The 23895-nt window shown below is 39.6% G+C and overlaps 1 protein-coding gene across 1 annotated transcript; it reads right to left on the bottom strand.

Annotated features, from left to right (window-relative positions):
* Positions 1-6530: 6530 nt before the first annotated feature.
* Positions 6531-23644, bottom strand: tnfaip3 (tumor necrosis factor, alpha-induced protein 3). The gene is made up of 10 exons (XM_041188238.1): positions 23352-23644; positions 22853-23171; positions 14471-14661; positions 14079-14226; positions 13125-13295; positions 11588-11768; positions 9848-10899; positions 8612-8832; positions 7469-7676; positions 6531-6960 (listed from the first exon to the last, which is right to left on the bottom strand). The coding sequence occupies exons 2-10, from the start codon at positions 23157-23159 to the stop codon at positions 6821-6823; spliced, it is 2619 nt and encodes an 872-aa protein (XP_041044172.1). The 5' UTR covers positions 23160-23171; positions 23352-23644; the 3' UTR covers positions 6531-6820.
* Positions 23645-23895: the final 251 nt, after the last annotated feature.

Raw genomic sequence — 23895 nt, forward strand, 5'->3', positions numbered from 1 at the left:
ACTGCCCCATGTACAGAGCTACAAACATTCTTTTATCTCTCCAATCAACACTTGGCATACCTAAAAATGAGATACCAACCTGGTGAAACTACTGCAGAGGACTTAGATGTAAACTAAACCTCAGCATGCTATAGACAGAGATAAGCAAGCTGAGAACCAGCAGTTCAGATCAAAGCTCTGTAATTCTGTTACACCCAGTTGTGAAAGGTGCTGGACAATTGAACAACAGAATCACAGAATCAGACAGTGCAGAAGAGGCCCTTCAGCCCATTGAGTCTGCACCGACATGTGAGAAACACCTGACCTACCCACTTAATCCTATTTACCAGAACTTGGCCCATAGCTTTGAATGTTCTGACGTGTCAAGTGCTCATCTGCCTCCACCACCCTCCCAGGCAGTGCATTCCAGACTGTCACCACCCTCTGGGTAAAAAAGTTTTTCCTCACATCCCCCCTAAACCTACTGCCCCTCAACTTGAACTTATGTCCCCTCGTTACTGACCCTTCAACTAAGGGGAACAGCCGCTCCCTACCCACCCTGTCCATGCCCCTCATAATCTTGTACACCTCGATCAGGTCGCCCCTCAGTCTTCTTTGCTCCAACGAAAACAACCCAAGTCTATCCAACCTCTCTTCATAACTTAAATGTTTCATCCCAGGCAACATCCTGGTGAATCTCCTGTGCACCCCGTCCAGTGCAATCACATCCTTCCTATAATGTGGCGACCAGAGCTGCACAAAGTACTCCAGCTGTGGCCTCACCAAGCTTCTATACAACTCCAACATCACCTTCCTACTTTTGTAATCTATGCCTCGACTGATAAAGGCAAGTGTCCCATATGCCTTTTTCACCATCCCACTAACATGCCCCTCCACCTTCAGAGATCTATGGTCATACACACCTAGGTCCCTTTGTTCATCAGAACTTCCTGCTGTCATGCTGTTCATTGAATACTTCCTTGTCAAATTACTCCTTCCAAAGTGTACCACCTCACACTTTTCAGGGTTAAATTCCATCTGCCACTTATCTGCCCATTTGACCATCCCATCTATATCTTCCTGTAGCCCAAGACACTTAACCTCACTGTTAACGACATGGCCAATCTTTGTGTCATCCACAAACTTACTAATCCTAACCCCCACATAGTCATCTATATCATTGATATAAATGACGAATAATAGGGGACTGAGCACAGATCCCTGTGGTATGCCACTGGACACTGGCTTCCAGTCACTAAAGCATCCTTCTGTCATCACCCTCTGCCTCCTACAACTAAGCCAATTTTGAAGCCACCTTATCAAATTACTCTGTATCCCATGTGCCTTTGCCTTCTTTATAAGTCTCCCAAGTGGGACCTTGTCAAAGGCTTTGCTGAAATCCATATAAACTACATCAACTGCACTACCCTCATCTACACACCTGATCACCTCCTCAAAAAATTCAATCAAATTTGTTAGGCATGACCTCCTCTGACAAAGCTATGCTGACTATCCCTGATCAAACCTTGCCTCTCCAAATGGAGATAGATACTCTCCTTCAGAAATTTCTCCAATAGTTTCCCTCCACTGACGTGAGACTCACTGGCCTGTAGTTCCCTGGCTTATCTCTACAACCCTTCTTAAATAGCGGAACCACATTGGCTGTTCTCCAGTCCTCTGGCACCTCCTCCGTGGCCAGAGAGGAATTAAAAATTTGGATTAGAGCCCCTGCGATCTCCTCCCTTGCCTCCCTCAGGACACAAATCATGCGGACCTGGAGATTTGTCCACTTTTAAGCCTGTCAACACCTCCAATACCTTGTCACTCCCTATATCAATTTGCTTAAGGACCTCGCAGTCTCTCTCCCTGAGCGCGACACCTTCATCCTCATTCTCTTGGGTGAAGACCGACATGAAGTATTCATTCAAAACTCTACCAATGTGCTCTGGCTCCACCCATACATTGCCCCCTTGGTCCCTTATGAGCCCTACTCTTTTTTATACCGTGAGTTACGATCTGGATGCATTTCTTGGGTGACGGAAGCAGACTCAGTAGTAACACTCAAAGGTGAATTGAATATATCCTTTAATAGGAAAATGTTTGCAGAACTTTGGGGGAAAGAGCAGGAAGTGGGACAAATGGGAAAACTTTTTTAAACATTAAGCACAGGCACAATGAACTGAATGGTCTCCTTCTGTGCTGCAAGCTTCCATAGCCTGAATTTTGCGCTTGTCATGCGTGCACGATCGGCGGGGCCGGAAACGGACAAAATATGCGCTTCCAGCCGTGATCACAACTGACATGCAATTTTCACGCTGGCTGGCCAATCAACTGGCAGCCTGCGTGAAACGCGGACTGAGAAAGGCTCAGTGCTGCCAGGAGGAGGGAAGAGGGTGGGAGTAGAGACAAGTGAGGGTGCGGGTGGGCGGTTTACAATGAGTTCCCTGAAGGCTGACAACTGCTGTGGAGCTGCCTCAGGGAGCTGCAGCATTGTTAAAAAGACACTTGTACGCAAAAAATGCCACAAATTATTTCTAATGCACAAACAATTGGCAGCAATACTCATAACTCCTCAATGTTAAAACATCTGGGCATTTTATCCTGCCCTAGATCGAAAATGGTGTAAAAACATGAAGGCTGCCTATTCGAATGGCCCATGCGCCAAGCGTAAAAAGTGCACAGGCCACTAAAAATACCAGTTGATCGGGGCTTTAATTAGCATAATTGGAAATTTGATTGTTGGCAGGCAGGCTTCCAACATCTGCATGCACCCGCCGTCCGTGATATGGCACGACGTCGCTTTGATATTAGGACACATGCCCGACGTTTTCTCGCGCAATTTTGCACTAGGTCAAGTCAGCTGCACGTCCAATCGTGGCACGTAAAATTCCAGCCTATGTTTTTTTAACTGGTGCTCCTTGCTTGTGAGGCATGGGCATCACAAATGTTAGACTTTAGAGAACAGCCGGGCAAGAAAATTGAAGCTGCAACAACTAAGCATAAATAGACGAGTTGTCTCTTTATTTGTAGTTTTAATTGGAGGATGGTAATAAGTTGAACCATTTTCTCACTCACTTTCAAATACAGTTATAAAAACATTTAAAAAATTATAATGCCTGGCTGTAGTAAACTGGGTGCAGAATTACTTGAACACAATAGCTAAATATGCGCCAACTACTCTTCAATTATTACACATCTCAGCTTAACAGTCTAACTTTAAAATTTGCTGTAAGCCTCACAGCTAATTGTGCCAAAATAAATAAACATTGTTTTGAATACTTTTTATGGGGAAATTGGACATTCCATTATTTTTTTGACATTTTAGAAATATTACATATAGATATATAGAGTACAGAGCACAGAAACACTCCAGTCAGGCCATCTGGCCTATGCTCCATCCAAACCTCCTCTTACACCTCTACATCTAACCCTATCAGTATAACTGCCCATTCCTTTCACCCTCATCTGCTTTATGTAGTGTGAAGATGGATGTAACTTTTAAAATATTTTTGGGAATATGATGGTATTCTGTAAAGAAGGCCATGAGTGTGTAATTAAACTGGGGAAAGGTTAGTAGAAATAGCTTGTCTGTAGGAGCAGAGATGAAAGGTAAAGGCGCAAAATGCATGCAATTGCAATGTGAAGCTATGGTGAAGTTGAATGAACGAATAAGTAGGTTGAGTTTGAAATTTGTGTTATAAGTAGGAACTTGACTTTTCAGCTGTTAAGTTTCAAAGGCCATTTAGAAGTGACAAGGGACTTTTACAACTTACAAAGGTTTCATAGGTAAACAACTGAAGGTTATTCAATTTTATTTTACCCTAAAGTGGAGGCAATAGGAAAACATGAATGATTTTATATTTTGGGAAAAATGAATTCAAAGAGGTGCTTAGAACAATGGACTCTAAAATCAAAGTGGAACAGGGTGTTTAAAGAAAGATGTTTAGTTGAGCTGTGTTGGTTGTGTGGGGGAGATGGGCCTGAGACCAGCTCTGTGCTGAGGAAGTTGTGAATTTGAAGCAGCCATCCAGTTTCAAGCCAGAGAAGTCTTTGTTCCTGAAGATTCTTCGGTTTTTTTCAACAGCAGAGTGGAAGAGAGTGAGAATCGTGTAGCATGCTTTATTAAAGTAGCAGAGGTTTTGCCTTGGGTAATATTACTAGATTTTTATGGTTAAAAAATCTATAAGCAGCTGTTGCCAAGTAGTTTACTTGTGTGTTTTGACCAAGTGGGTGTTTTGGGGGAAATGTTTTGTGAGACTGTTTTAACAGTGTAATTTTAATCGTTTATTTTTTTTTCTTAATAAATATTTTAATTTTAAAATCCTATAAGTGTTACTGGGGTTTTATGTTTCTGGGATCAGTAGTTTTCCCCTCAGTTTCAAAATTCAAAAAGGAATTATGATCAGCAAGTCAAGTTTCCCTCTGGGATTTGGCTTGCTCAGCGAACAATGTTGGCTGCAGTCCTAACACTAGCTTTCCATTGAATGCATTGATGATATTCTCCTCAACAACTCCTTTAAAGTAGCAGCTGTGTGATTTTAAGTGCTGCATCATTCACATTTTAAGAAGGCTTAGCCAACTTACAGGGACTTGTTTGATTTGAATACATCAATTGACTATAGAGTAAAATAAAAACATGTCCTTTCTTATTAGTGTGTGTGAATAGAATAATTGAAGAGATTGAGATTCCCACCAATGATGACACAGTTAGTGAACAACATGCTGTTTCAGTAACTACCAGATGATGGAAATAAATTTGACAACCTCTAAAAATATTTCACTACATGGATTATTTAAAGTTTTGTTTTTCTTGGAAAATATGCCTATTTTTAAGTTAATTTGGCCTTTTCATTTAGAAGTACATTTTTCTTCAATTCTGCTGCCCAACAATATACCCCATTTTAATTCATCTATGCCTGAAGCATTTCACTAGATGTGCTTTTTAAAAATTCTTTCACAAGCGGTGGGCATCACTAGTTAGACTAGCATTTGTTGTCCATCCCTAATTGCCCTGGAGAAGTTGGTGGTGAGCTGCCTTTTTGAAACACTGCAGGCCATGTGGCAGAGCTAACAAATTATCTTCACAGTCTCAAATTTTCTTTAATAAACTTGTGTTGACACTAATATGTACTCTGCTACGAGGCTAGGGCAAGTTCAGAAAGGTAGATGTATATCCTGTTTCCTACTCCACACCCTGGGTAAAGATGTTTCTCTCAAATTCCCAATTGGATTTATTAGTGACTGTCTTATATTTATGACCTCTACTTTCAAATTCCCCACACGCAGAAACATTTTCTCTATCTCTACCGCATCAAAAGCATGAACATTTATTTTTGGAATGTTCATTATTATATTTTTAGTTTCTAGTTGTTTTCCGATCAGATCTTGGGACTAAGAATTCCCAAATATTCCCTGGTCTATGGTTCCCTGGGCTATCTCCCTTTTTAAAAATATGAATAAACATTAGTTGTCTGCCAGTCCAAAGTTTGAAATGCAAAGTTTGATGAACATTAAAATGACCTTGTTGGGTGTTGTTCTCTGTAGCACGCATGCCAAGCAATACCCATCTTGGTGAATGTCATGACAAAGTGCGGTGGAAATGGAAAAGAACACTCCCACTTTTTAATGACACGATGTATAATTACATGAAGACACAGAAGTAGGTTGTGACACTCAACCAGTCAATGTGTAGGTGTTATCCTCCGCATATACTCATTATCAGGCATTTCCAGGACAAATTAAATGTAAAATAAAACTTACCATACTCCACCCTACAATGCACCTTAGCCTCACTTTGGAACAGTAGCCCAACTGAACCAAAGTTTATTTGTTCCACTTAACAGAGCACCACTTAACAGAGCAGCATTCTCTTGTCCTTTCTTGGCAAGATTGTCAACTTAGCTCTGAACACGGGGGTACCTTTGTGCTGTGAACTAGCGTCCACTAGGAACTGGGTTGAGACTGTCCAGATACATTTCACGTAGGATCTTTATAGCTGGAAGGAGCAGAAAGTTGTGTTCCTATCAGTCTGTTTTTGGCTTCAAGCCTGGATCCCAGAGGTGGCAGGTTTTAAACCACTTTAAGCAAAAAAAGCACCTTAGTAGTGATGAAATTGGTGTATCAACAAATACACTAATGAGGCAGGGGTTCAATTACACACTCTCTCAGTTCCTGTTCTATGCAGTAGTAAAGTAGGGAACAACAACAAATAGGAATTGGAGAGTTATCTTCCTGGCAGTCCTGAACTCTCAGGTCAATTTAAGAGTTGCAAAGGTCCTTGGTTTGATAAGACCATGAATCAGGGGAGTGCAATTCAAAATAGGAAAACTTAAGAGTATAGGTCATTCAACTAAGAATCAAGTGACGAAAATAAATTTTAGGGTTGAAAATAATAAAGTGCAGCTGCAAATGACTTTTTCAAAAAAAAGTATTTTCTGTCACCCGTTAGATTAAGTGTGACCTGAATTTTGGCACAAAAATTGTGAGGCAATAGGACATTAATATTAAGGCTCACTTTCAATTTCTCTCACCATAAAAATTCTACTCCTTTGCAGTTTTCAAAATATGTTTATGTCAATTTCTTAAACAGAACATTATAAAGTAAACCAACAGAAGTACAGGTATATAAATTAGCTAACTCAAAGCTTTGAATAAGTTAAATCTCTAATATTTCCTTTTCTTCCAGAAACAGGATTAAAAATTATCCTTTATTACTCAAAGAACAAGCAAACTACATACAAATATTTCCTGTTTTACACACAGACCCGTATATTTTTGTTCTCGTGCCCTAATTTAAGCCAAGAAATTCATGCAATACAAACAAATGGTTCCTCTCATTAGTTCACAATGTCTTTTTCAAAATTAAGTCACGAGATTCAATCATTCCAGTAAACATACTTGTCTTGGCTCTTGACAGAAATGGATTGTGAAAAGTGAATGATGCAGTTTGAGTGTTGTGATCTTTTGGAATTGCTTGTTTTTCTGTAACAATATAGTTAAGGAAACAATCATCTCCTTATAGCTTTGTCTGAGAAAACATACATTACTGAAAACTATACAATAAGTTTGCTTATGCTTTGTGCGTTTTGTAAATAATTTATTTGAGGGTTATTTCTCCCCCTCCCCCGGCACAATTATTAGAGTTATAATTAAGTCATGGATAGTATTTACTATAAAGTAGAGAAATTATGGCCAGCTTTATGGTTTTCCAAACAGTTTAGCATAAGAGAAACAAATTATGAATATAATAAATATGTCAATTTACAAATCAAGCATTTTTAGAAAATCTTTACAAAGCCATATGTTCTGTACTGGAATATCCATATTACGGTTGAAGGCCAAGCCTTTTAAAGTGGGACTGAAAACAGTTTATTCTTTTGCAGAGAAAAAAAATCCTTTGGCTCAGTTATTCGCACTGAAATTCATTTTCTCCCATAAGAGGAGATAAAAACAAAACATTCATTGCAGTACCCGTTGCATTTGTTATTACCAAAATGGTCACAGCCTATGGTGTGGCAATGCTGCTTTGGTGGGTGATTTAAGGCTGAATCCCCAGTGCTGCCACGATTGGCCTGTTGACACTCTAAGCAAAGTTCGTTGTCACTGGATCTTACATAGTTGTTACAATAGTTCCTTGCACATTTAATCCTCTGGCCTTTCAACTCAATGCAGTCAGAAGGTTGATGTTGCGATGCATTCTGTAACAATATAGTTAAGGAAACAACCATTTCAGTTTGAATTCTACAACAAGTACACAAAAAACAGATATGACATATTTTGTACATTTTCTCCCCTTCCTTCACCAGGTTTCACCCCCCACATAAAAACGGAGCCAAAAGGATGAGCAAGTAGAATCAGCCTGTTCAATTTTTGTGATATGGGAGCGTACATCTTTCATTTCTTGATTCATTTTCTCTTTCTAAACGGTGATGACCTTTTTGCATTTAAGTCATAGAGGACATAGTTTAAATGCTGCACATTATGGCAATTCCTCATTAATGTGCCTTTCCACTTCCTTCTATTTCCAGGAAATTCAAAAAAAATTCTGCTTCTGACCAGCAGTTTAGAATCAAAAGGGGAGATTGTGAAATTCCATAGATGTAGATTTTAATAACATTTATGATCGTGTGACAATTCACTTCATTCTTCTGACCCACATGTTAATATTTTAAAAATATATTATGTTTATGCTACAAAGTAAAAACGATATTAGTTACAATTTACTCAAATGCTGAATTTCTCAAGTCTTGTGTACACATTTCTCAAACTTTATCGTACGGTGTAAAAATGTCTAGTATTATTCTCTCTTCATAGTCACCAAATTCTTAGGCCAAAACCAATTCTGTGTTGGGGGAGTGGATCAGAGATTAATTAAAGGTAGCATACAAATGTCCACGATTTGTAAATTGAGCTGTGCCATTGATGGACCAAGCAAACCAGAGCAAAATCAGGATAGGCCAAGTAATAGACTTGCCTGCTCTTTTGGCTCAGAGGTATTTTGTGGAGAGACCTGATGAGGGACAGGTAGAAAATATGTACAAAAAAGTACAATTTGTGATATGGGAGTGTACATTTTGATTAAAAGTATAATTTAAAATGCCAAAACCAACTGTATACATCACAAGCTACTTACAGTGCTGGAATGGCCTCTGGATGTTGCTTCGTTGTACCTTTGATATTGTGTATCTATAAAACATTTCTGGCAATATCCTTCGAAATGACTGTTTCCAAATGTGTTGCAGTCTTGACCTCGACAACTAGCCATATTCTGGAATCTGGGATCGGTTGGAGATGGTCGGTGAGAAGGCTGGACATTCCTTTGTGGTCTGTTCTGATTAACGGCAGAGGTTTCACCTTTCAGCGTTGAGAAAAAAAATGATTAAACATAGTTGCAACTAGTTTGTTAAAAAAAATTCTCAAACAATGCAGCATTGTGCAACATATAGTTATGGAAAAAAATTAAAGAACATACATTCTGAACAAATACAAACCTAAATCTGTCACCTGGTACTCATTATTGTTTTGTATATAGCTTCTGGGAGGTGTTACAACAGAAAATTTTATAGGATATCCGAGTAGAACTAATTTTCACCTACGTCTTTCACTGAACAATAGAGGGCCACTTATAGAAAATATAATACATTGAATGAAGCCCAAGGCAATATTCACAGATCTTCCCTTTTAGATTGAAGCACATTTTTGACCAAAAATCAGTCTAAAGGCACTTTATCGGAAGGCATTCAGCATCAAAAAACAGAAAATTTCTATGGTGGCCTCACAGGGCTCCCAGCCCCCCAAAAAATTAGAAACCTAATTATCAAAATTATAGATTTCATTTTCATAGAAAAATTCTTGAAATGTTTTCCTTAAAGGAAGAATCTTAAGGTCTTTGGCATTTATATCTACTTAAACCCGTGTGCTACTGACACCATACAAACTCAATGAATGTAAAAATTACAGTGTGGTATCAAAGTGAGGGATTTTAGTGTGTTTTTTGGAGTTTTCTCTGAAGATAGTTGAATGAACTAAAAGTTTAAGTGGAAATCAAAACTGATGCTATGAAATATGCAAATAGCACTGGAATGGTAGAAAGGCACAGCAGAAATTAGGCACTCTTTCCGGTCCCAACTCTTTCAAGCACCCAAAGTGATTTTACTTGGGGGAAAAAAAACCTGATTAAAAAAGGCCCGACTATAACAGCGATAACTAATAAGTTTTGAACAAGTGAACAACTTTTTCACAGCGCTATTCCAGAACTGAATTAGTCAAGATTACTAAATACTTTCTAGTCAGCTGGTGAATTTTGACATCAAATGCTCCCTTATACAAAGCCCATGAATCATTTACTTAAGCAAAGTACACAACTTACGGAGGTTTTTTCCGTACTCAATAAAGCAGATGGTGCAGTAACCCTGGTGCTCTTTTGTTCCAAAGTAGTGGCACCCAGAGTTCTTGCATGGTTGGAAACTTTCTTTGGGCTCCTCAGGGATATGGGCGGTTCGATTCTTCGGTGTGCTTTCAGAAACCTGTGGCCCAGTGGAAGTCCACACATTAGAGGTCTGGCATTGATCAGCAGTTGATGGGTGACCCATATTCCTTGTAATTTGGCTCGGGTCTGAATGTGACCTCTCATGACCTGAGCGCAAGGAGTTAGAGTCCTCATGGGAGGATGAAGAGATTCCTTGAAATGTTCTTAACAAGCACATATTACACAATCCATTAACTGTCGTCAGAGTTTCCTGATGACATCTACTACATTGGGTGCACTCTTGATGTAATGGATTACCAGCACCTTGTTTAGTCCTTGCATTCTCCTGGGATGAACCCACTCTCTCGGAACTGGACTCTCTGTGACACAATGCTCTCAATTCAGAAGTCCTATTATCAATAATGTTGCCTGGCACTACTGTCCTTGTTTTAAAGCACTGCTCGCATAATCCATTGTGCTGTACGTTAAACGTAAAGGGGCAGTTGGGAACCTTGCATTTCATGGCATTTGTCTCGCTAAAGAGAGAAAGACTAGGAGCTGTTGGCGGTGCTGAGCGAGGTCGAGATGATCGTTCTGGTTCTGCAGGTGTTGTTGCAGTGATAACCAACTCAGTCCGAGGAGGACAGCATCCTTTCTTTTTCTGCTGCTCATGAGGTTTCACGTTGCGTTCAGTCTTTGTGCCCTTTGCCTGCTCAAAACACTCATGACAAAATGGTTTTGTCTCTATAGAACAGTAGAAAAGGCACCCATACGTGGCACATTTTTCTTCTATAAGTGACCCTTGGTATGCAGCACCTTTCATTTGGATCCCGTTGTGAGTGGGCCTACTGGTCTCAGCCAGGCTCTGCTGCCACCTTTTGAATTCATGATTCACCAGCTGATAGTAATCCTCCACTAAATTCAAGTCTTCTGGAAGATTGCCTTCATCCAACCTGAAACCATCAAAATACTACAGGTTTAAAATCTGTGCCATGTATACTTCACAAAAAAAATAAACCCACACTTATTCCTGTAGAAATTGACTTCTGCGTGTTTCTAATGTGGACCAAGCTACATTGTGGACATACTGGGAACCAGAAGTATATTCCATAAACTCCAGAAAAGCTGGTCTTCCAGCAAGAATTAGAAAAGCAAAAAACTATTTTGTAAGCTAGTGATGGAAAAAGCTTCAACATTCAACTGAAGTTTGCTCTACACACTCTTGAATGAGGTGCACAGCATTACTCAATTTGCATTGCACATCACTAAGAGCCTGAAGCACAACATTTAAAGTCAGAAATTAGTTTTAAAAGTTTGCAAGAGAAATCTTGCATCAGAAATTACTATGCACTTCTTCCCATTTCTGGAGTCAGTTTTGATTCTCAAGTTGGAAATAACTACACATTAGTGATAAAGTTAACCATATACCACTGCAACCATTTAAGACTCCCTTAGTGTTTCAATTTTCATTTTGTTTGACTGGAATTGTTGGAACTGATTACACAGTCGAATGCCATTGTAACAAATGTGCAATTTTGCTTCACAAGATGCAGTCACAAGCAAAGATGAAGTATGCTTCAAACCAACAAGTAACACTGATAAGAAACAAGGTGTGATTAATTAATAAGACAACTATTTTACCTAGCAGCTTTAATTAAGTGAGTGGTACCAAACTCCAGCCCCTGGACTGGTATTTCAACCAGATTGAAGTACTCCTCCAGCAGCCTGGCTTTATTTTCCTCTTCTTTAGGTATTAAAAAGTGCACCATGAAATCTTCAAATCGCCTTCTTCCATTGTGGACCAATGGAACAGCACGGATTTCTGTTAGAGCATAACAGTTTACATTAAACAATATGTTCTGAGCACTTTCCTGTGGAACAAAGATGCATGTTGTGCAGATTTGTGGAAACTACAGGTCAGAATTATACACACACACAGTGTGAGCATCAAATGAGTAATGGATTAGCCACAATAATGGATTCAACTAACACAGGATGGATCAATTAAGTATCACATGCTTACCCTTCATTGCTGGCCCAGGTGGGCTTTTTAAAAAGAACCAAACAGGAAATGGCGAAACTCTTGATAAGAATCTCAAGCAACCATTTTATCTCTAGGTCACCTTTATCAGTCTTAGATTGTGAAATTCTGTGCATTACAGCTTTTAAAATGAAAGTATCAGCTGATAGAAACCTTAGCCCTGAAATATCTCAGCCTCCAGGGCCCATCTAATTTTGTGTTAAATTTGATTACATCAAGACCCTTATTCCCTCTTTCAGCCTCAGAAGTTCTAGCCACCATTATGTATTTTCCCTCATTTCTATATCTGTAATGCTAGACTCAAGTGGGTGCTTGGGAAACCCTGTAATCAGCATTGCTGCATACCATCAGAGACAATTTACCATTTTAGATGGCCAGTTTGGGCAATACAATTGAGTTTGTGTATTTCAAGATCGGGCAAAAGTAGGAAGTAGGCATTTTAAGCATTTTATTTTCAATCTTCTGCATAGCTGCTAATAAAGAGGTCTGGACTAATACTGAGGCCATGTGTGGAATAAAATATAGTCCCTGCCGCAACGGTGGGACCTGTAGTGGGTGGGGAACTGGTTTGCTCTGTCAGTGGGCTTTGAATCTCACTGCAGTAGTTTGAAAATTAAATTATATATTTAAAAAACTGTAAAGTGAAAGTGACCATGAAGCTATCGGATTGCTATAAAGGCCCAATTGGTTCACTCATGTCCTTCCACTGTCGTAACCTAGTCTAACCTAAATGTGACTTCAGACCCACACTACTCAGCATGACTCTTAAGTTCTACCCCCCCCCCCCCCCCCCACCCCCTTGCGTTTAGCCATCTCCAGGTAGAACTGCAGAGGTAGAGGAGCAGGCTGCCAATCTGAACCCCTCAAGTAAGATATCTGTATCTGGGTGCAGGGCTATAAAAATGGTGAGGAAAACTTTTAAAAAGCTCTAAAATGTAGCTATACCAACAAAACAAGAAAGATAGCTTGATATGCTGAATAGACCACTGCATATTTTCAACATTTTCTGTCTTTGTTTAGCTTTCCAGCATTTCCAGGTTTTTCTTTTCATTTCTACAAATAACATAACAACTGAACAGTTTTGATAAATGAGATGTTAACTTAGATTGATTTAAAGAGAAATATAACATTACATACCTGGACTCCTGTCATTGATGGTGACAAGTGGAGAAAAATGCTGTGTGTCGTAGCCCAGTACTATGGGATATTTGTAGCATTCTTTTGCTGGCCAATGCAGCGGCAGGTAAATTCCTCCAAAATGCAAGGGAGCCAAACTTGTGTTCATGCCGAAGCTTCTCAGCACTGTGTCTGTTGAAAGGAATAATTGCTTGTTAAAGACAACTTTGTAAGAGGGAATTTCACTCTGTAGAGATGAGTTAGGAACTTTTGTGTTTTGAAAGTTTAAGATTTTAAGCAAAATCTCAAAGGGGTGATCCACATAACCCTCTCCTACTGCCAAATTGGTGTTGGCTTGGATACAATACAGATTGCATTTTTGTGATTACCATGAAGATCAAAATTCTGACCTTTCAATTCTGTTCCCATCTATGTATGAATGGATCATGCCAAAATGATGTTGGTGACACTGCAGTATGAATCAACCCTGAACACAGGTCAGGGGTCAACAACCATGTTTTTGTTACTCCCCACCTTTCCTTTTAAAAAAAAAGGAATCTAATGTCTCAGAATCAATTCTGACATTTGTGTCTGACGTGTAGGGAATGCACGTAACGCAACTACCTAAAGCCTAACAAGTGACGGTTTGCTTTAAGCCACAATATAAATTTTTAAAAAAGCCTAAATCATTGCCAAGGCAATGTAAACAATAAGCAATTGTCCCAACAGCGATAATGTGGAAATGCACATGACATCTTTCACAGGCATCCATTTATTTTGCTGAAAATGAAGAAATGGCAGTCATACAATCAGCCACACAAGTCCCTACCCAGTTGTGTTTTCCATCTACAGTAAGAATATTTGTATCTGATGAAGGATTAGCTTACTTTTAAACTTCCCATGTATGTCCAACATGCAGTAATTTATTCTTATCAATATTTTGTGCATGAGCTTTTATTTTTGTCAAACACTCACCAGCAATAACAATTATTGGTCTTTTAAGGATATTGGCAAGAACAAAAATATGGATTTCCTCTAATGAATCGAAAGGTAGCCCAGGCTGGCCAAAATGTGAGGTTACAGATGACATTTCTACCACTTTCTCCCATTCTTCATCCCAGTTCTGCAGAAGAAATGAATTATTGTTAGAAATAATAAAAAATATATTATGGAGCAAAATCATTGGAATGGTTGATGTCCAAAACTTCAACTGCATTCTTAGGTAGAGTATCTCATCATTAAACATTAACTTATTCAGTGTTCAGTGTAACTAAGTTAACTTTTTTTCCCCCCAAAATCATTACTACCAAACAAATTAGTATTATTTTAGATGATTTTGAAGCAAATATTGAAAATGCCTTATTCACCTTGGTGTCATAACGGAGGCCCGTGGCTTCAAACTCTTGTGATCGGATACATTCAACCTGCCACCGTAGTTTGAAGTTCCTTGTATCTGTTTCTTTCAGAGCTTCCCATAGTGTTTTGCGAAGGTTAAGATCAATGTCCTGAACTCCCCACATAAACTGGGATGTGGCATGCAGCAGGCAGTTTCCATCACCTGAGACAGAAACAAAATGGGGAGAGCTCAAATTAATCCAAGTTTTATAAACAAAGCAGAAAGCAGTAAATTACGAACAAATGTTTGTAGCCATTAAGTGAAAAAAAAACAACAAATCATATCTTGTCTTCAAATTAATACGTTGCTTGGTTTTAATTTGAAAAAATGGTAATATGGCCTCTAGGTACAGTAGGCAAAATATGTTTAATGTCAGCGAGCCCATTCAAGAGTCATCTGCTGTTCATTCAATTGTGGGCCAGCCAAAAGAACTGTTATTTTGTCAAAATGCAAATCCAAGTTATTGTTTATTGCTGTAGCAATCAGAAATGTCAGCAGTGTACAAATCCCCAGAATTCATCTGAAGGCACAAAATTTAACCACAGAATAAAAATATCACTCAAAAGGGAATTATTTCCAGGAACTTTCTCACTATCTTATCTGGCACACTATTAACCCAGTTGAGCCTGCAGCATTTGGAAATTGTGGATCATTCTTTCTGGTGGATGAAGGGGAGATGGAAAATCCATTTTTGGAAAAATAAAGCAGCAGGGATTCCAGTGCATCTATCAGTGTCCTTTGTGCTGCCTGAAAATTTGAGTCACGCTTCAGGTTACTTATTCGTTCCACCACTGAGCAAAAGCCCAGTGATTCTGAGCAGGATGGCAAGAGTGTCAACCCAATTTAAAGCAGGTGGTGTAATGATTGAGGGTGGATTGCAAATAGTACAAAGACAAATTAAGGCACAAAGCCATTCTGATGACTGACAGAGTTGCAAGGCCTAACCTAAATGGTCACTCATACATGATGCGGCTTAATGCAAAATATTAACTGTAGAGTGTTGTTTAAGTTACACCTTCCTACTAAATACGAGAGATGATTTAAAAGGCAACAGTTTATATACAAGGGTTTACACCAGAGGCTGGTAACAATCAGACATAACATTCATCACTTGAGGTAGAGTCAATATTTTTGGATGCATAGCATTGCAACTTTGTTAAATTAGCAGTTTCACCCAGAGATAATGCCAGCACAACCTGTTTGGAGCAATAAAAATATGGGGGTATATGCAGTTTTGAGTAGTACGTCCTGCTGACATTGACCAATTGCCCATAGTGCTGGAAGGGACCGGGTCCATTTTGAAGATGGACTTCACTAACCTTTTACTGAGGGGCTGTAGGCAGAAAATGAGCACCCCAAAAGGCCTGCCATCTCTGGCCAGCGCAACAATCAGGCTGCCCAGCCCGCCTCCAGGACCAGAAGGAGAAGTACAAGGAGTTGGGACGGAAATTGGGTAATATTCATGTCATCTTTTGCCTAACTGCACTCCTGTGAAATGCATGGGGATATTTTACTCCATTAAAGATGCTATATAAATGCAAGTTACTGTTGCTACAGTCACCTTGAACAAGAGAAAGCCAGGCCACTGCCCTCTGTTCTTTATTGACACACCCAAAAATCAACAACATCAATACCAAGGCAAAAAGAGGAGATAGATTGGATTGTATGTGATGAAATGCTCATTGTTGACCTCTCAAAAGGCCTGTAGATATCGGAGAGGTTAAGCCTCGAGGACGATGGAATGCTCACCACCTACCTGATGGGTATAGTTACAACAGTCAAGAAGGTTGAAATATGTCCACGCCACTGGACTCAATATCTATTAACATACTGTGGCTGAAGGCTGTAATGTAGTAACTCACCATTGTCACTTCAACAGCATCTGCTACCCATATAACCATTACTAAGCAAGCATGCAGGTGCAGCAAGCAGTTAAGGAGGCAAATGGTTTGTTGGCCTTCATTGCAAGAGGACTTGAGTATAGGAGCAAGGATGTCTTACTGCAGATGTAAAGGGCCTTGGTGAGACCACATCTGGACTACTGTGTGTAGTTTTGGTCTCCTTACCTAAGAAAGGTATATTTGCCATAGAAAAAGTGTAGCGAAGGTTCACCAGGCTGTTTCCTGGGATGGCAGGATTGTCGTCTGAGGAGCGATTGGGCCGACTAGTTCTGTATTCACTGGAGTTAAGAAGAATGAGAGGGGGATCTCACTGAAACGTATAAATTTCTGACAGGGCTGGACAGAATGGATGCAGGGTGATATTTCCTCTGGCTGGTCGGTCTAGAACAAGGGGTCACAGTCTAAGGATGGAGTTCGGCCATTTAGGACTGAGATGAGAATAAACTTCTTCACTCAGAGGCTGGTGAACCTGTGGAATTCTCTGCCACAGAAGGTTGTGGAGGCCAAGGCATTGAAAACGTTTAAAAAAGGAAATAGATAGGTTTCTAGGCTCATCAGGGGGCATGGGGAGAGCACGGGAGTATGGCATTGAAATAGAGGATCAGCCATGATCATACTGACAGAGCAGGCTCAAAGGACTGAATGGCCTACACCTGCTTTTTTCTTTTCTATGGCCAAAATTTTTCGCTCAGTGTGCAGGCACGTGTCCGGCACGCTCGATGCCGTCAGGTGAACGTCCCAATGTCATTGCGCACTCACGCGATATTTCAGCCGGCGGGCACATGCAGGAGTCGGCAGTGCACCCGCCAACAATTAACAGGCCTGTTAAGGCCATTAAATAAATAATGAAACGCAATTTTTTTGCTGCCACAATCAGCCAGGCAGCCTTTCAATCTATGAAACCTCATCCACTGGTGGGATGAGGTTTCCAACAGGAATTAAAAAATAAAAATGTTGAAATCTCATTTATAACATGTCCCTGCTCAGAGTCACATGAGGGGATGTTTTTAATATTTTTAAATTCTTTATTTATGTTTTTAAAAATCTTCAGCTCCCTGAGGCAGCTCTATGTCTTCAGGGAGCTTTTAGTGTGTGCACCTTTGCACAAATGTCCACGCTCACCCCCCACCCCCACCTCAGTCACACACAATCCTAAATTGCATGTACATTGCCCCTCTTTCACTATCATTGGGTCAGAAATGTCTCCAAACACTACTGAGAGGGAACCATCCCTACAAGGACAGTGCAGTTCAAGAAGCCCATTGTCACCTTCTTAAGGCATCTAAGGTGCAATAAATGCTGCTTTTGCCTGCTGCTTTTGCCCAGGTCACCATATCACAAGAAAAATGAACTTATAAAACTGAGACTAAGTTTCATTTAACTGATGCTATACCTGTTTGACTATGGTGCAAAATACAGAACAATTCCATTCTCCACTAATGGCACCACCCAATCTAATGAGAACCAAATTAGGGAACACCCTGCTTAGCCAAATAAACCATCAATCTAACGATGAAATCGTTTGTCAAGTATGGTATGCACCTATCAAAGAATTTGAAATTTTCTCGGCATCTATGAAATGATAATCTGACATTTTTCAGATTAATTGTAATCCAGATGGATCCTGTAGATTCACATCATACTACCATTCACATACTGTTGGACGCTATCTCCAATAATCTTGGTTTACAAAGCCAAGTAAAAGCTGGTTGGTTGATAAGACAACCTGTCTCATCTCAAAGTGTCTAACTTTTCTTTCTCCAAATTGCAATTTATAATCTCCCAATGCACAGTCCTTCATAAATCAGATTTTAGGGATAGTATGTATCATTAGAGCCTCTGTCCCTTGAATGCAACAATGTCCAATAGTGAAATACACAAAAGTTCAGGTCACCCAGCATTTAATTGTTGCTCAGTCACAGAACTTCGCAAACTGTTCTGCTGTAAGGTTCTGCTCCAGATTAAAGAAACTCAGCATTACAGAACTAAAATGTCCTCCATCTGTAACAAGATTTGGTATTTGCAGTGTGATAGTACTGTACGGTGACATAGCATTTTTAATATATTAAAATAATGAATTTTTGCCCTTTATTCCTTCTACACTACAAAGGTTCTGTGCAATATGCTCTTCCTGCTTCTTGCATTCCTGAACTCATCACTTACTGGTATCTGATGTAATTTAATTTTCATGCCCTGGGAAAGAATATGAAATTTCTACATTGTTCAGTCCCCTTTTAAAACTTAATCTGGAGTTAGCTAACTACTACTTCCTGAGTTACATTTATTGTATTTTTTTTTATCCTTTTAACTTTGGTTGTATGCTGCACAAAGTACCGTGGTCCTTAATTTTAAAAAAGCAAAAATGTCAGAGACTTGTCTTCTGGAGCCCAATTATCATTGTCAAACTATTCAGTAGTCCGCACCTGTCAGGAAATCACACTTCTAAGAGAAAAGTTTCATGATAGGGAGTGAACCCTTAGCTCAGTGGTAACATTTCCATCACTGGGTCAGTCGGTGCAGACTTCAAACCCCATTGCAAAATGTCCCAGTCAGTAGAGTGTGCAGCACTGTCTCTGAACATCCAGTGTGGATGGATGAACCCCAAACGCCATTAGGCTGTGGGAACCCACAACCCCAACTGTAACTAATTAGTCTCTTGGCTAGTACAATGATTTTTATAGCCATGGAAGGAGTGTTCACATTGCACAACCTGTTATGAAACATTCCACTACTCTCCAAAGTGTAAAGATATGAAAACAGCACAATCCAGAGCAAGAGGCACTGCAATATAGACTTGGTTCTTCTCATGCCTAATGGCATGAGGCAGACAAAGCACATGTTTCCCTGGCTAGTTGTTATTTTCCCCTTGAAACAGGGTGCCAGAGGCTATAGCTTGAGGGGGCGCCACTATGCATCAAGCGTGGCCGACCAGGAGACTCTCCCGCTCTTACCACCTGCCATCAGGAATTTTGGAAGGATTTACAGGTTGATAATCAACCTGTTTGGCTACATCATGAACACACCTTCCATAGCCATCAGGTCCTGGGGTGGGACTTGAAACCAGAGTTTCTGGCTCAGAGATAGGGATGGGTTGTCTTATGAGGAAAAATTGGACAGATTGGGCTCGTTTCCACTTGAGTTTAGATGAGCGAGGGGTGATTTGATTGAAGTATATAAGACCCTGAATGGCCTCGGCAAGGTGGATGTGGAAAGCATGTTTCCTCTTGTGGGAGGGTCCAGAACTAGGGGTCAGAGTTTTAAAATTAGGAAGTCGCCCTTTTAGGACAGAGATGAGGAGAATTTCTCTCTCTCTGAGGGTTGTGCAACTTTGGAATTTTCTGCCTCAGAAGGTGGTGGAGGCTGGGTCATTGAATATTTTTAAGGCAGAGGTAGATAGATTTTTGTTAGGCAAGGGAATCAAAGTTATCGAAGTTAGATGGGAATGTGGAAATCAAAACACAAGGTGATCAGCAATGATCTTATTGAATGGCTCGAGGGGCCGAATGGTCTATTCCAGTTCCTATTTCTTATGTTCTTATGTAACATGCCACAAGACCCCCATAATGCAATATAAAACTGGCCAAAATGCAACTCGCCTTCATTGGGTGGCAAATGTTTATTTCAGATATGGGCTAGTACACAATGGACCAAATTGTTACCTCGTGTTCAGGCAACATTCATTCATAACATATTTTCCACTGGCGAAATGCAATATCAAATTGGAAAGCAGCACCTAATGTCAGGAAGAGTTGGTTTATACATAACTGCATTGAGGCAGTTTACAATTTCTCTAATTCAGAATGCTCAATTTACCACACTTGGAATTTTCAGTAACCATGAATTATAAAAGACTGAGTGTGCCATTTTGGGCTAGTTGATAGCACCTTAGCCAGAAGCAGAAGTTTGTGGGTTGAAGCCCCACTACATGTTTGAGCAGGCTGACACTCCAATGCAGTACAGAAGATCTGTTGCATTTTCAAAGGTTTTTTCAGATGGAACATTTAAAAGGTCCTATGGTATCATTTGAAAAAAAAGAGCAAGGAGTTTTCCCCAGTGCTCTGGCCAACATTTCTGTGATATCTTGTGTGCAAACAAGCAGCTCTGTTTGCCTACAGAACAACAGTGGCTGCACTTCAAAAGTAATCCAAAAGTAAATTTAAGTTCTTTCTTGTCATGACTAAAGATTTAGCGACACTATTACTTTACAAAGGTTAGCATTACTTTTTTTAAAAACTGCAATAATCAACAATTATCCCTCCTATCAGAGAGAGGACATTGTAAACATAATGGAGAAAGGAAAATTCTGGAAATGCTTAGCCGGTCTGGCAGAATCTGTGGAGAGAAACAGAGTTAACAGATCGGATTTTCCCCACAGGCTTTGGATCCTGATGCCAGGCCCAATATGTGAGTTTAAGGTCTTGAGCCTTGCATTCATGAAACTATTGATCCTCTAACATACTGTCGTCATTGATTTACCACAAGAACAAAAACACCAAAGTACTTTAACATTTGTATTCTTAACAAAATGCTTTACAATATGTTTACATTGCCACACAGAATGATTTTTAGAAGGTTGCCCTCATAAGAAACTTTATGGAAGTCAAATGGCACTTGGTGCCCGATCAAGTAACACGTGGACCAATTCACACAAAAAAAATTCTAGCTCAGATCTGCATATAGCTTACATGCAAAACCTGTTTTCATTCCAACAATAATCAGAAAACTAGTTTCCTGTTTGATTCATCTGTAATGTTTCAGTGGGGTGGAGCCAAAAAGGGGGGAGAAAGAGAAAGGAAAAATAAAACTGAGGCAGGTGTTATAACCAGATCTAACCTACTTAGATATGGAACCTCGCTTAAAAAAAAAGGCACTAAAATGAATCACTAGGGAATGCACAGAGTTCAATGTTCAGACTTCCTTTTTAAGAGTGGGCCATGTAAAATTCCCTATATAATCTATGGAATTTCCAAACGAGTAGCATTTTGACTAATACTGCATGCAGTCAGTCGCCAGTACTCTTCTGCAATGCGTAGCTGTCTGAGCCCTATTTTATGAAGTGGAATTTCCAAGTGGGTGTGGTTGGGGAGTTTGGGTACTTGGAATGTTTATGCACTACACAAGTAAAATTTGATTCAACCAATAGCTGTTGGGGCTTTTAGGGGAAGTTTTGATTTTAACAGACTCCTACACTCTTCCCCATTTACTATATTTTCACATCCCCAGACACGTCAGCACTGAATCACCGAAAACACCTAAATTTCTTAATGTAGTCTGTGCATACTCTATTAGCAAATAACTCATGGAAAAAATAAACATCAATTCAAAAGTAATTTTGGTCTTTGCACTGGAGACATATGAATATAATTGTTCATGAAGAATATTTTGGCTACAATGCTGAAATTGTCTTTAGGCAGCATTTACTACTTGGCTTCTTAAACTGAAAATGAAACTCTGCATCAGAAAGCTCTAGAAAGTTTGAATTAATTTCAAATTTCTTTCAAAAACTGCATTGTTTATTAGCATCATGTAGAACTGAATGTCCTATTATCAGTCCACAATGAAGGAACAATGCACTTAAGATTCAGGTGCTGTGATGATTTTTAATATCAAATTATGAAATGCATTGTACAATTTCTGCAATTTTTCATATCTGAAGAACTGTTCAAATTTTAAATCATTTTTGGTGAATGTACAACCATATAATAACCAACTGTTGAAACAACTTTTTAAACAATTCCAAACATTTTATATACATTTTACATACTGCAACTTAACTTTGAGCTGAGTTCCTATTGTTTTCTTAAAAAAAACATCCAATCTTAAAATAACATTTTCAAAGAAAAAGCAACAAAATTGAAAATTATACACTATTGTTGACTTCATTAAAGATCAAACCAGACAACAATAGAAGATTGGTCCTGCAGCAATCTGCCTGTTCAGTTGCTTGGAAATCAAATTAATTACACCAGAAAATATGCCCACTTTGGAAATATGAAATATTAGATTCGGAGTGAAAAATTAAAACATATCAACTATTTGTCTACTTTACAGCTAACTCCACTATGGTGAAAATTGCCACTAGAATTGTTATGGATTTAAACATCGTGTGTAGACATTGTACGATATCCGTAAAATAGATGTTACAGTTTTAATAAACAAATTATGAAAGACAACGTTCACTCTTTCATTTAATATTGAGGTGCTAATGACTAGACTTTATTCCCATTGACAGATAATGGCTGACTAACTCTACCTCATTCTGCATCAGATATTTTGTTTGTGTAGTAAAGTATTTAAGTATTAGAAAGCATATATTCTCCCTCCAACAATCAATCTAATGTACAATCAAAAATATCATCCCTGTAAAGGTACTGGTATTTTTAAAAAGTTATATAAGTTAGACATAACACTTTTTAAAAAGTTGTCATATTAGAAAATGCGCCAACTCTTACCGTTTGTCTTCAAAGGCACAAGTTTCTTGACCTCTTTGCACCAGTTGAGGTTCCTGTTTTGTTCTAGGGCAGTCTGTTGGGCCCTATCGAATAGAGCCTCTTGGATTTTAGTCCTGAACTGAGGGCTGTAATGACTCAGGCGGAACAGCTCCACCGTGTACCTGTGGAGGTTCTTGAAATGGTGAATCAAACCATTGCTGCAGACCGGCTTGACCAAGTCATTGGAGATCCTCTCCCTGAGTCTCACCGTCTTCGTCAAGTTACTGGCGAAGAGAAACTGAGGCAACAAACTGCCTTCAGCTGCCATCTTCAGCGCACCCTGCGGCGGATGGACGAAGTCAGAGAGTCAGCACTTGTTGATTACACAGAGAGCCAGAAGCAAATTTCACAACGTTCAAACATTGGAAAAAAATATTCAAACATGCTGCAAAATAACACAAACCAAAGCAGACAAAATAAAACATTTGCCGTTTGCAAATCAGAAATAATTAACATTTACCGGTTCAGTTGGGTTTCAGCCCCTTTCGCTCGGACTTATTGACAAGTGTCTGGACCCCCTCCTTTACTCAACTTGACTGCAAAGTTGCTCCAGACTTCACTCGCATTACACTGAGCTCAATCTGCAGACGCTCTTCCCTACCTTGGCGAAAGTCAGAAGACAGAAACAAGATGGGGAGGGAAAACACGCCGGGACTTTCCAGTGGGGATTTCCAGTTTCGAATCTCAGCCGGCTACCAACAGAGAGAGTAGCGGAGCCCCGCTCAGCGCCTGCACTCTGACTCATCCACACAGGGTTCTGCAGCATTGATCTGCAACTAGCTTGTAACCCTTTCCTCTCCCAGTCCCTCCTTAAAGTCGTCTGTTCAGTTTATCCTTTCTGCGTAAAATCTCATGCCACTTTTTAAAAATCTCTTTTAGATAGAAAAAACACCGTCAAGGATATCTAAATACTCCGCGGCATTAATTTCAGACTGCAGTGTAGCTGTCTAGAAGCTGGGAATGTGGCAAGGTAGGTACTGAAAACACATAAGCGCTGCTCCCAG

This window comes from Carcharodon carcharias, chromosome 5 (genome assembly GCF_017639515.1).
Source record: "Carcharodon carcharias isolate sCarCar2 chromosome 5, sCarCar2.pri, whole genome shotgun sequence".
In the NCBI taxonomy this organism is placed as follows: domain Eukaryota; kingdom Metazoa; phylum Chordata; class Chondrichthyes; order Lamniformes; family Lamnidae; genus Carcharodon; species Carcharodon carcharias.

Coding starts and splice junctions, on each gene's coding strand:
- tnfaip3 (XM_041188238.1), bottom strand. CDS start 23,159: ATGGCAGCTGAAGGCAGTTTGTTGCCTCAGTTTCTCTTCGCCAGTAAC. Junction 14,662..22,852: donor TGTGCCTTTGAAGACAAACG/GTAAGAGTTGGC, acceptor TTTCTGTCTCAG/GTGATGGAAACTGCCTGCTG. Junction 7,677..8,611: donor CCAGAGGCCATTCCAGCACT/GTAAGTAGCTTG, acceptor ATATTGTTACAG/AATGCATCGCAACATCAACC.